This window comes from Bombus terrestris, chromosome 6, assembly GCF_910591885.1.
Source record: "Bombus terrestris chromosome 6, iyBomTerr1.2, whole genome shotgun sequence".
Classification (NCBI taxonomy): Eukaryota; Metazoa; Arthropoda; class Insecta; order Hymenoptera; family Apidae; genus Bombus; species Bombus terrestris.
The window spans coordinates 2,281,178-2,295,254 of record NC_063274.1 but is presented as its reverse complement, the minus strand read 5'-3'; the positions used below and the strand labels follow the sequence as shown (position 1 = coordinate 2,295,254).

General features: G+C 33.9%; 1 protein-coding gene across 13 annotated transcripts in view; it reads right to left on the bottom strand.

The window, feature by feature from the left end:
- LOC100648381 (potassium channel subfamily T member 2) overlaps positions 1-14,077 on the bottom strand; it is a 202,365-nt gene that overhangs the window by 11,440 nt on the left and 176,848 nt on the right. For 11 of the 13 annotated variants that reach the window (XM_048406827.1, XM_048406825.1, XM_012319422.3 and 8 more), the window contains 12 exons: positions 13,285-13,468; positions 10,691-10,855; positions 10,202-10,422; positions 9,790-9,987; positions 9,435-9,661; positions 8,684-9,205; positions 6,365-6,526; positions 5,701-5,854; positions 3,617-3,625; positions 950-1,055; positions 751-878; positions 305-556 (listed from right to left, as the gene is read on the bottom strand). In XM_048406827.1, coding sequence (XP_048262784.1) covers positions 305-556; positions 751-878; positions 950-1,055; positions 3,617-3,625; positions 5,701-5,854; positions 6,365-6,526; positions 8,684-9,205; positions 9,435-9,661; positions 9,790-9,987; positions 10,202-10,422; positions 10,691-10,855; positions 13,285-13,468 — 2,328 coding nt within the window. The remainder of the gene's footprint in view (positions 1-304; positions 557-750; positions 879-949; positions 1,056-3,616; positions 3,626-5,700; positions 5,855-6,364; positions 6,527-8,683; positions 9,206-9,434; positions 9,662-9,789; positions 9,988-10,201; positions 10,423-10,690; positions 10,856-13,284; positions 13,469-14,077) is intronic. The other 2 variants (XM_020868013.2, XM_020868007.2) reach the window with 2 other exon arrangements.

Genomic DNA, 14,077 nt, shown 5'->3' with positions numbered 1-14,077 from the left:
ATGCTTTCAGTAAATATATTTGCATATATACATATTTATCACATGATGTAATTGTAAAGGGATTAAATTGAAATCAAAATGAGAGAAAAATAGAATAAACTTGGAAGTTATTCAAAATAATATACTAAAATATCAAGTATAAATATTAAGTTTAAATATGTATAAATGTTTAAATATTTATCAAGTAATATATGCCCATAAAATATAAAATAGTATGTGTATTAATTGAACAATCTCGACATTTTACAGGTAATTTTCACGGTTTACTATAATATTTATTTGTGAAAAATTTCCAAACGCTTACTTAAACATCGTCTGAACCGCGACGATGGTATTGCAGTCAGCCAAAGTGTCTTCTTCTGCGGAATTACTAAGTTCCTTGTTGACGACGACGACATTTTCCGCTAGAGTGATACCAGCGCGAAGAAGATCGTCCAAACAATCGATGGTACCTCGCATCCAGTATACCAAAGGAAAGTAAGACACCGCATCGAGGAACGCAATTTCCGGTGTCCGTTCCAGCAGAAGAATGATTGGGTTCAACGAAGTTTTTGACCTAACACGGATCATTGATTAGTATTGTGCAATTTTTTTTTACACTCAAATATTTTTTTATTTTGAAATTTAATTTCCAGTAAGAATAGATTAGAATAGTTTTGAAGTATAGACATTTTGTACAGTACAGACTTTCGAACGATCGTACAAAGTATACATTATAGATAAATTGCATATATAATTTTTTGAGGATACCTAAAATGAGCCCTTAAAGGAATTATGAAGTTATAGATCCCATTACTAGCGTAATCAGCTGCCAAGATTATGGTCTTATTCTGCCAATTGTACTCTTTCGCGTTTCTGTAGCTACAATGTTGGCACACCTAACAACCAAGAACATTTGCAATTATAATTTGAGATCAGCATTCACTTTGCAAGTCTATCAAATATTCACCTGTGCAAGCTGAAGACAGCAGAGTGGTTTCTTTTCTTTCAGCAAATAACATAAAGTTGGCGAGACCCCTATGAAGGGTGAAACAGGTGGAAACCCTTTAACGATCCTATAATCACATCGATGTTGTATTAAATTGTTGTATAATTCATACACAGTATGCATTGCATTTGACTTTGTAAGCAGGTGTAAGCTTTCGAATGCATGAAAAGACATTTTGTACTTTCTGTTTGAAATCTTTTGTCACATTGAAATGTAAAGCACGAAGAACACTTGCTGCCTGATATTTATAATCGAAACCACTTTTTACATATATTAAAAACTATACAATTTTTAATATATAATATACATTTTTTCTTTAATAATATATAGTAATCAAATTGCAATTGATTAACATCAATAAGAATATTCTCTTAATACCATTTTCAATTGTTTTATTTTTAAATAATATTTAAACTATTTTCGATATGAATTATTATAAACTGAAACGAGGAAAATGTATTTTTATACGATTCGCAGGTTCCAAATGCAATGTGTATCGTACTAATTATAAAATGTGATGTTATAGTGTTGACGTGTACAACGTGACAAGCATGTGCGAATGTGTAGAGTGATCAAAATATTAAAAACATGTACAACTTTTAAATAAGATAAGGGTATTAAAGTAAGAGTTGTATACTGAGTATTCAGATATTTTTAAAAACTGATTATTCAAATTATTCGAAAACAAATAACTGTATCATTTTCAATTTAAATGTTAAGTTATTTAAATTACAAGACTGTCAGGTAAGATTTTCGCGTGTGATCTACGTACACACATGCATTATGCAGAAACTAATGTTTTCCATCATTCTGCTATTTTTGTTGCATCTATTTCACATAAAATCATTCTCAGTTATTTATATAATAGATAAAACTAATACCTGTTAGTGTATCAAAATATTTCTTACAATTGTCTATAAACATAAAACGGTATGAAAATCATTTTACCTCGAATTATTTATATACATATTTAGTATGATTTTTTGACATTTCAATAAACGCACCTACAACTTTATACGCAGCAGATATATAAAATCTGACTACGTTATATACGGATAAATTAACGATGATATCGCGAAGAGAAAAATTCTCAAAGTAGTTAAATTCATCATGCCACCTTTACAACTCACGTTTAAATAATATGTGCGTGAGTAAAGAAGTCACGTGGAATAACATCTTAATGTGTTTAAAGTTATCTAATGAACGATCTGCATATGAAAAATACCGAGTAATACACGTTCCATAATATTTATGCTTATACTAAGCAAATACTAGCTTATAATGACCAAAGTGGTAAATGAAAATTAAAATTATGAATATGAACAATCATATTTATGCTTGGGATAAGCATAAAGCACCGCGGTTGTTCGTACGTATTCGAATGGAATGTATAAATTGTCAAAGTTTAAATGGAAAATACGCTTGGTATCTCTGTATTATCCGTTTCTATGGGAATTTCATCCATTCAGGTCAGTACAACTTTAAAGGATGCATCGTAACAATTTCGTGACTGTTACAACGTTGCTCTTCTTTTATTTTTATTCGTTTCTTTTTTTCTTTTAATTGCGTTACGTATCCTGGCAGTGATGACATTTTAGACATAGTGAAAAATTTCTTTTTAATAAATGAAAAACTGCAATTTCAATAATTTCTATGGAAGCTGTTCGAAGCAGTGTTACGAATTATAATTATTTATCTAATAAATTTATTTCTTGCTAGACGAATACCTTGAAAACCGATCAATCCGACCTGATGGAAAGTTCATTTCGGCTACGTCCAACATTTTCGTAACTTCATTCACCTTGCAATGCCGCGTGTTTCGTATCAGAATAACTTCAATTTCAGAGCTCGTTCCATTGCAAACGATTCAACGAGCCGTATTAAACAGCGAACCTCGATGCACGATGTAGATGACTAAAGTTTGCTTGAATCAGTTAATAAATTCCGAAGCTGCGTATCTACCGCGACCTCTTTATCAACTTCCTTCGCCCATTTTCTTCGCGTGTGTCTCGCGATCACGCGCCACAACTTCCGCTGAAATATGCATGCTGCGGAAAGTGTCTGGCTAATCAATTTTTTAAGAGCATGAACTAATTCACGCTTCCCTTTTCTCTATACATAATATTATGATAGGTAATAAGCGAGGGAACGTTTCGAAATAAAAACAGTTTTTTTCTATTGATAACGTGACTGAAGCAAAGTATTAATTAAGAAAGAAGAAGAAGAAGAAAAGAAACAGAGGATTTTATTATATAATCCTTAAGAGTAAGATAAACCATTGATTTCAATTACCAAAATATTACACACATATACACGAAATCCTTTAGAGATAAATAAAGAAAAAATCTATTTCATAGAAGATTATTACCAATTTTATATTTAAATTGACGTAATTCTAAATTGAAAAATTCTTTTCTCTTAAATTTGTAGATCTAAGTTAAATTCGGAGAACAGTCGTTTTATACAGTCATTTTATAATCAAATGTAACCTCGATCGTTACTTTGCAATAGAAACGAAACATATCGAAAATTTGAAACGATTCGACGTTTTCGTTCTGAACGTTCCCCCGACGCGACGCGACGCGACGCGAAGGTAGTTTGTACGAAAGCATAAAAACGTGAACTCACCCTTTGAAACTGCTGGGCAAAGGTCGTGCGTGAAGACGGCAGTGCATAAAGACGATGCAAGAAGGAAGACATCGAAAACATCCATGAGGACATATAGGGTGTCAGGCAGGACAGCATCGAGCAGCGATTCAATACCATCGACGGTCGATTAGTGTGGCACAGGCATCGAGAGACATTCATACAGGACAGACCGACCATCAACGTAAACTTGCGTTTAATTGTATTTTAGGATGTTGAATGACAGGTTTCGCGTAACAACGACCCCTCGTGCTCCAAAACTTTTACCTTATTCGCCCTGTCTGTCTCTTGTCACCGTGACGTTCGAACTTTTCAGATCGCTCGACGTTACACGTTTCGAGATGGAAATTTCGTCGTCGTGGTCGTTGTCGTCGTCGTTCGAAATCAAAATTTTTTCAATTCGACCAAATTTCGTTTCGAATTTTTTATGTATTGTATCGAATGGAAACTTTATTTCGAAAGTGTTTGCACGGAATTGACGGAGGTGTGGAAAAGTGTCGGATGGTAAATACTGGATGGGAAGAAGAGAAATCTGTTTGTCTTTGAAAATGAAGACTACAAGGAATAACACGACGAGTTACATTTTTTCTGTTTTACAAGGAAGCAATTTTTAAATTGAAAGATCGTCGCTTTATTTGATTTCGACAAACACGTGCGTTTTCACATCCCCTTTCAAATGTTCAAAATATTGTTCGTCGTAATACCGAAGTATCCGAAGCTTTCCACGAAACTTTGCCGATTTATCAACTATTTGAAAATAATTACACTTTCGAAACTGACAGATTATTTCCATTTTTAATCGTGTCACGTTAAAATTCTCCCGTTTAATCATAAATTCCTATTAAAAGGAAAAAATAAAAATGGCTGTACTTATCATGTTTTCCCCTGTAATCTTCAAACGCTACTAAATCATTATAAGACAGGAAATTGATATGGTTACGTTATGGGTACGTTACGTCGAATGGGCGATCAGAGGAAATAACATCTAGGGGTGCAGAAACAAGATGAGCATGGTGCATAGTTTCTGCAGCGTAGCTGCTAAACGTTGTTTCCTATAATAGATAGTAACTCTGGTAAGATAGTACAGATTTTCCTTTACTTAATTAATCCTTGACGACAGACGATTCGTCTCAGAGATGTTTGAACGTTTACTTCATTACCACAATTTAATGGAGAATATTACGAATTACTATATTTGAATGTCTTTAATTGTAAAATGTTTCACCAAAGAAATCTATATATCACTGAATAAAATCGAACCACGTTAATTTATATTATCGTACAAATTAATAAATAAATAAAAGTACTAAGTAATCCGACAGACTGTACATCTGTAGTAATGGTAAAATATATGGACGTCTGTAATTGAACGATTGTGCGTAAACGAGATATCAAAAATGAATATTTTATCGACTGTACGATCCTACAGTGTATCTTTATTGCGTTGCAAAGAAAATACCGGCAATATTCTCATATGTATAACGCTAAATAATAATCTAAATAGTTTGACGTAGTACAATGCAAAATGTAATATTTCAAGTAGCCAGTATGTTCTTCCTAAAAACTAATATCGAGAGGTATAATGTACAATATTCAGAATATAAAAACAATGACAAACAAGGTACATTCATCCGGTATATGTATAAATATATAAACAAATATAAGTATATATTCATATACCAATATATAGTACATATGATAGTAATATGTAGTATATAGATATGCATATGTGTATATGTAGAAAAAATTTATACACAAAATACGTTCGATGCACAAGAGACTGTGCCATGCAAGTGCCCGAGATAGTGCATGATCGTTTCACTCGTAAAGGATTTCACGATCGTGCTTCAATACATAGATCAAAAGGATTTGTCAAAGAGAGGAAACCAGCTTTCTCATCTATCTAATAAATGTATCTATAAATTTGTAGCGAGCTCTAATCTTTGACCGTCAGTTTCCTCACGTACACATTAGATGTGCTAGGAAGCCTTGTACCTTCGATCCTTCCGACCTTGGACGTAAAAAAGAAATGAAAGGAATTGCGATCAGAAGTCGATCATACTCACGCTATTTTCTCGCTGGGCGATCTCCAAGGTACGTCGTCGTCCATTTCGTCCTCAGACTCGTCACCTTCGTGGTCTAAAGACTCTTGACCGGGAAGATGCAACGTTGAGCTCGTTAACATGTCCGGGACTGGTAAAATGCTCGGTCTCCTACTTCCTGCAACGTTTTGATGTAATTTCTTTTATAGGAATTCACATGTTATAGAATTTTATGTATTTTATACTTTAGTACACATTTTTGTACAATTGTGTTTAGATGATTATTCTGACTCCTTTTAATATTTTCAAATAGAAATACATGATACTTTTTGTAATATAATTAATTGAATTTGTACTTTGCCACTATATGTTTCAATGGCCTGGAAATTAAACGTTGATTGGCAGCGATTAAAAGAAGAATCACCATCTTTCCATTTTAAACGTTATTTATTAAATACGTGTTATGATAAATGATTTATTGCACTAGTACTCTGGATATCAAATAGTAACCGCTTGAAAATATATTATTTGACATACATCATACGTTTCCTTCAAAATTTGCAAAATTCTTCTCCTGTATCTATTATGGTTGATTTATACTACTTCCATATTTCCGCATGTCTTTGTACATGAATTTACAGATTTTAACTAAGCGTGCGGAATAATATTGGTTTAATTATTAATTTACCTCTTCTTTGTGTGAGAATTTCGGGACTGAGCAGATTGGGATTCGGATCTAAGGATCGTGGAACGTCCAAATGATTTCCGGTTATCGGTGTCTGCGGCGAAGATCCTCCATCTTTCAAACACTGTCGCGAATCTCCAAATCCTCCTGGGTCTAAATAGGTTGCTATAAAATTAGAGGTCTGTTATTAACAATTATTTACACACATCTCCCAAAAATATAAAAAAGTTTCTAATAAAAATAGAAATATAGTCCGTTCATTATGACTGATAAAAGGAGGAGCATAAAAAATATTTAAAACACTTTATGAAGAAATATTAGTTTATGTGTAAATTAAAGAATTTTCAAAACTGTATACTGTTGCTCACTTATTTACAATAGTTTACATTTTCTGTGTATATTTTACTCTTTTATCACCAATTAATTACGATACGTTTCTTTTCATATCTTTTTCTCCTTAATATCTGTTTAATTTGATAAGTGATATTGAAAAATAAATTAAGATGTTATATATCTTCAGTTAGAATTTTTCTACGTATCTAGTAATTTTATTATAATACAAAGTAATAGTAGTAATCTTTTTGTTTTGATCAAAGACTATTATTTGCAAGCTAAATGCCTCGCTCTTGTAACTTTCAACGCTGTTTTGTGGTATGTATGTTTATGGAGTCCATTCATTGGTGATTAAAATAATGCGAACGTTTTGAATTCAAGAAAAGAAAAGAAAGTAGGAAATCGTTCGTCTATATTTTAATCACATAGCAGATCACATAGAAGATTTTATTATTATTTAATGTTAAGCATTTAAAATATTTTTTTATTTTGATATCCACCATGGATTCAAATAAAGGAATTACATAAAATGTGACAGTGTTGTTAATTCGAGTTAAATTATATTCGGAGTAAAAACTCTTATACATAAATTTCAATTTTATGCATGCGTATTTTTTTTATATAGTAACATGCATCTACAAGTCACGAGAGAAAAGAACATTTACATAATGCAAAAACATTGCATTAAGTTATAAAGCCATGCTACTAAGCTTAGATGTTTATTTGTTATTCTTATCAATAATATAATTTAAACGGTTAGTACAAGCAAACTGAGTTAAGAAAATAAAAATATCTTTAGATAAAGCAAGGAACTATTTATTTAAAAAGAAGAAAGTAATTTAGCAATTAATGCTGTAAAGTAATCATTTATAATTTCATACATATTAACTTTCTATCTGCTTTCATACGTTCCAATCTACTGCATGCAGAACTGTAAATTAGTTACACTGCGACAGAAATGGTAATTAATGAGAGAGATCAGTACCAACAAAATTAACATATTAAAGTCTAATGCAGCATAAATTCATAACATTTGCGTCTAATATATGTATTATTCATTTGGTACGTATGAAACCCTGATCAATCTTACATTATTATACTACGTCGATCGATTTATCGTTCTGTTGAAATTTATACAACATATTTTTTCATAAATGATACGAAGAATATAAGTGTACCAATTATTCTAACTATGCAAATATAAGAAACTGACGCCGTATTTCTCTAAAAAGAATTCACCGTAAAATACATTTAACGAATGTCTGTCTCTAACGCGTAAATGTATCATCTACAGAAAATTTGATAACATTAATTTATCAAGTATAATTTATCAAGATCTTTTATATTGTAACGTTATGGTATAAAATATATCATTGTAAGTGGAACTGTATGAAGTGACGGAGTTATAAATTTGTGATAACTGTTGAATACATTTTTCCACAGAATTAAATGATAATGTGTTCGAAGCTTCTTACAGTTAATCCCATAACTAATTTTTATTCGATAAATATTCCCTAAATCTAATACTTTCTCAAACTATACCTATCTAAGTTATATTAAACTATATTCTTTGACAAATTAATTATTTATAAATCCCAATATACAGAGGCATCGTTAGAACCAGATCCACTGTATCATTCTTCATTATTTCTACCGCATAACGCGAAATAAATGAAACATTACCATTTGCCATTAATATCATAGATACTCTTCTCATCTTTCTCACAACGATAATTCATTAATAATCGTACTAACTTCATCCTGCCCTTCGAGCTTTCTTCCGATAACGTATAAAAGTGCCCAAATATCCTTGCGTAAGATTAAATTGTCCACCGATATAAAAGAAGGGAAAACGGATATATCAAAGTACAGCTATAAATCGTATCGCCAAAATCAGATGAAAAAGACGAAAGGAACAACGAGAATCAATACCAAAAAGAGAGTAAGATAAAAGAAAAGAAGATAAGGGCAAGCGCATGCGACACTCACGGTGGACATTGGATGCGAGTATGTTGTGGTGTTCGAGTGGTGTGGGCGTGCTAGGGAGGACCTGCAAAATAACCTGTGGGGCCCTGTGTGCCTGTGTACCGTGTACGTTCTGTCCACGGGGCCCCGCGCAGGTCGTCTCCTGTCTGCAGCAAGCTGTTTCGTTCAGCGCATTGTTACAACTGTTGGAATAACGATGGTGCTCGTTGGCACCGGGCTTGTTTGCAGTACCGTTCCCATCACCACCGGCGATCGTGCAGCTGGTAGAGATCGTCGTCGTCGTTGTCGTTGTAGTGCCTGCCCCTATGCCAGAGTTCATCGTGGTAGTGGTGTTGTTCGTTGTTGTGTTGCTGGCCGAATTACTGTTCATGTTTCCGGTCCCATCGGTCTTCGTCTCCACGACCACTTGCGTACCCTCCGCCACGGTTCCAGTTTGGTTGTTCGCCACCACGAACGCCGAATTCTCCTCCTTTGTAATGCTCATGTAGTAACAGGTGTCCGTTTTCTTCATTATGTGTCGCGGACCTTGTGATACATTGAAGCGAGTTAGATAATTTTTGAGAACCTCGATCGATGGTAGATTTTGATGGTTAAGAGATTAAATAAAAGATTGTATACGTTTTGGGGGGAAAATACGTCTTTCAGTGTGATATGTTGGGGCTAGTTGTTATTTACGTGGTCCTTGATTTTGAGTGTGAGAATACGTATAAGAGCGAGAATATCATGCGTGAATTGTACGTTATTTGAAAATTACCAGGATTTAAAAGGATGGTATCTTCGTAAAATTCCGGAAGTTCCGCTGGGCGGACCGCGACTAATGCAACTCCATATTTACGATGACTGTGAAAGGACGCGTAAGTGAAGGATTTACCCTCGTACTCGCCGAAAAACCGAGAATCTCCGAGAATAATGTGATAAATCTCGTTTCCGGAACATTTACCGTACAGCCTGTGCCACTCTTCCTGCGATTGCTGTCCCTCTCTAAAAAGTCAGGGACAGACCGATCATTTTCTTCCAATAAACTTCAATTAATGACTTGCCACGACAAAACGCTATTTGATTGATTTCTGTGTAATTCTTTCAATGGAAAAATTCGCTTTTATACTTACTGTCCTCTGGAAGTGTGCAGTAGAAGAGTAACCAAGGTTGAAGCACCAGGGCACGTGCAATTATTCGCCAAAAGGGCGTACTTGAATTCGTCTTCGCACACCACGTGTTCCGCGAACTTCACGTGAAGTTTGTTCTCCGGACGGAAGATTTGTACGTACTGAGGAACGTTTGGTGCAAAATCCTTCACTGCCCACGACCTGTTGCCGATCATCGAAATATCGATAAGACATTCTTCTTTATTCTCAGTCAACGGGAAAAGTCATTGCATATTACACGACATGTTATCCACATATTCTTTATGTGTATAAAATTGTTAAAAATTAATCGTTCGATAAGTTAATAATTTATCAATGTTCCTTGTACGATTTTTCTTTTCTTTTTTTTTTTTTCAATTCTTCAAACGGAACTGACCTGAGTATCGTGTGCTCGTCAGCAGCGGTTTTGTCAGCGTAATTTCTTGCAGCAAGAACGAAGCAAGCTTCGGCCTCGTTCATTCTCGCCCTGGTAAGATCGCTATCTTTCAAACACGATCCTTGAATATAGATTACCCTTTGCGCCCAAATGGGCACTTGTAGAATCATTCTCATCGTGGTATCCAGCTCCATAGGTGACAATAATACAACGTAGTAGTCCTAATTATAATTAAATTCATGAAACTTTTGTCAAGAATATACTGAAACTCTTATTGCGTTATAATTACGCATGAAGAGTTGATATTGTTAAGATGTTGATTTAAATTTTATTTTAATCAATTTGATAATAAAGTAACGAATTATAATTGTTAAAATCGAATTTGTAAATTTGAAACCGTACTATGTCAGTAGAACAGAGGAAAATGGTGAAGAAAATCGAGAAGGAAATTAAATTGGCCGAGAGTAATTGCACGATCGAATTTCTCACCTGTAGAAGGGGATGGGCGTAAAATTCATTTAGAAAATCCATGATGGTGTCGGCTTGCAGCGTTGTACTACATACCACCACGTGTTTCTCGCTTTGCGCTCTGTGCGAGGAATACGAGCCACCTAGTTTTTGTCTTTCCATCCACGTGAAAGCCAACTGCTCAAACTGTTAGAGAAATTTCGGAGTCACTACACACCTACTTGTCATTTATTAGCTATCTGATTATAATTATCGTAGAATAATCGTATTCCCTATTTTTTCGAGTAAAATGCAAGGACAACTTTTATTGAGATAAAAAATCAAATTCGAAGGTACTTCTAGAGTCGCAGAATGTAGCAAATTATTAGGTCGTCCGAAAAGCTTCTTTCGTTTTATAAGCAAATAATGGATGCACAACATTTTTCGTTTTATATTATTTTATCGAATTACGTATGACCCATTTTGTTCTGACGTTGATGAAAGATGCGTCGTTGTAAAAGACGTGTCTGTAAAGGAAAGATACTTTTCGGACAACCTAATATATTGACAAATTTCTAGAGTGTTCACTGAAAGAGAGATTTTATGAATCTTAAATTCCAACAATTTTAAAAATTGCTTATTTTTTCTTTGCACGCTTTTGTCGCTCTAGTAAAAGATTTCTAATTTTCATTGCAAATCGTTAAATATAATTTTATCGAAAAATTGTATTTCCCGAGGAAATATTTTTATTTCAAAATAAATGTCAAATAAAACTATACCATATCGTAATTTTACAATTATTTGAGATCTATATAACAGATTGAAAAATATCGATTAAAATAATAACACTACATTACGAAAATTATATCAAGTCAGTAAATTCTGTCGATTCTAATTTATTATGCAGATGTATCTGTATCCTAAGGCTTCCTTTTATCAGAATATTCGCGTATTATACGTCATCGACAGTCCTGACGGCTGAATCGCACGTTTATCGCTGTCATCGCAATCTGTGCCATCAACCGACAGCTAGCCTTTGATATCTCCTACTGTCATTAGTCAATGATTTCGGTCAACAAGTAGGATAGGGTATTTAGGTTAGCTTCCGCCACCATAAAGGATTTAATTAAACGTTTGTTACCGACGAATATTAATTAGATTACACGCTACACATCGAAATTTTATGAATCCTTTCATAAACACACAAAGGGCTGGCAATGAGTTTTGTATGCCACGCTATTTACTTGTATATCGTAGATTAATTACTGTAGCGAAGTCATTTATGATGATAACTAGCTGTACCTTTCATTTACAATTACATTCACAGTTATAGAAGCAGTATACGTATGACACATCGTTGACTTTATATCATTGCAACCATTCGCAGAGTTCCAAACAACATTCTATATTAACGGTTATTAGCTGTTTGCTTATTCAATCATTAATTAACGTAACGATCGATGACACGACTGTGGAGAGGGATTACTTTTTACTTTTAGTGTTTTAATTTGGTCGAGTTTAGTTAAATTTAGTTTAGTCAAGATATAAGTACTTATTCGCTTGTTTTATTATACCGTAGCACACTCGTAAAAAGGATTATGTGTACTCGAACTCGAGAGATGTGTCGGTATCGCGTTTCAGTTTAAATTTCAATTCCAAATTGGGCTTATTAAATATAGATTATGTATAATAATTCAATGTGTCACTTGACACGATGACGCAGCGGTGAATAGCGTACTTGTGAAATCTAGAAAAATAGTATTTCGGTAAATTTAAAGAGATCATTCAATCGGTGAAATTTACTCCCTTGTTTTCTGTATTTTAAGTCACGAAGATCACCATTTTATTGTATAAAATATAGAATACAAATTAGAGTTAAATATCCTCAAATTAATTAACTTAATGCAAGATATATAACACGATAAAGATTACCAGGGGTATTTATCGTTATGAAATACCACGAAATATAACGTATAAATTAAAATTAAGTAATTCAGCATAAAGTAAATTCACATTTTTTATAGTCGACTATAACTAGAGTAGAGTATCCCAAATAAAATTCAAACAATTAAGAGATGGAGTTTTATATTACGTATCGAATCTCACAACATTAAGTTTCTGATATCTCAATCGCTGTATAGGAATTTGCGGCCATTAAGTTCAAGTAATTTCCCGACCATTAAGTTCTTGGATATAAAACTCTCACGCCATCATCTGCCTTTCGATTTTCGTCAGACAATGATCGGGGGAAAATCGATAGCGCTTTTACGATCGTCAGCAAACGCACGCGTCGCATCGTCTCTGTCGTAACATTCGTCGTTAAAAGGGAAATAAAGTTTCATGTGACTGGTTACTCACCGAACGATAAATATCGCTGGAATAGCAGAAAGTAATAGTCGAACACTTCCTGTCTTTGTGGCGTTTCGTACAGCGGAAAATTGTGTCAATTGTCGTAAAAACGTTTTGCACGAATGCAAAATTAAACAGAATAATTTAAAGCAGTTATCGCATAAAGCACGAGACATTAATATGAAATTCAGTTATCGATATATTACTGTCCTATCGGTTTCCTCGCAGTTAATTAAGAGATAGATGAAATATGAGGAAAATTATTATTCGTAAAACATAACACATACCTGAGTAGGTAGAACTATGAGAGCAACGCAGATCATGATGACCATGTAAAGCTGCGAGGGCCAAATGTCAGGTACAAAATCCCCGTAGCCGACGGTAGAAAACGTGACTACAACGTAATATGTGCTTTGAAACAGATTCAGATGCCTGTGCCCCGCTCTCTGGAAGTGTTGAATCCCACATACGCTGAAACAGGCAAATTAAAACACGCATTTTACGAATCACCAGATCATAGACTTTACCGCTCATTCAAGTCAGAGACAATAATTTACGGACACGAGTATGATTTACAATGTAAATGATTTACAGTCGGCTGGAACCGATGTACAATTAGTAGTTCGTATTTCCCGAACATCGAGGGATATCCTTTCATCCTCGGGAAAGCAAAAGGATCGTTGAAACTTCGCGGTTAAAAAAACGTTTACCTCGTTCGGTAAAAGCGAACTCTTTCTAACGAAGAACATTTACAAACGACAGCAGTCCGTATTATGCATGCGGCCTCGTTCTCATATCTGTATCGGGTTTATATTTGTGCGAATTGGTCTTTTCTCTTTCTGTTCGTGTTTAACCAACTATTTTTATACTATAACGAGGTGATTGTATAATGAGTCCTTTTTTATTTAGAGATGTATTTCAAATACCTTCTCATGTTTTCGTCAAGTGTTTTAAATTAAAATAAATTTAATAGTATCGAGTAAGATGTAATCGTTGGATTTAAAGAAATACTTAAGAATTCCTTCAGACGATTGTTTTCAATGTTTCGACGATAGGAGGTTTCAGGAGTTTTATCTTCTT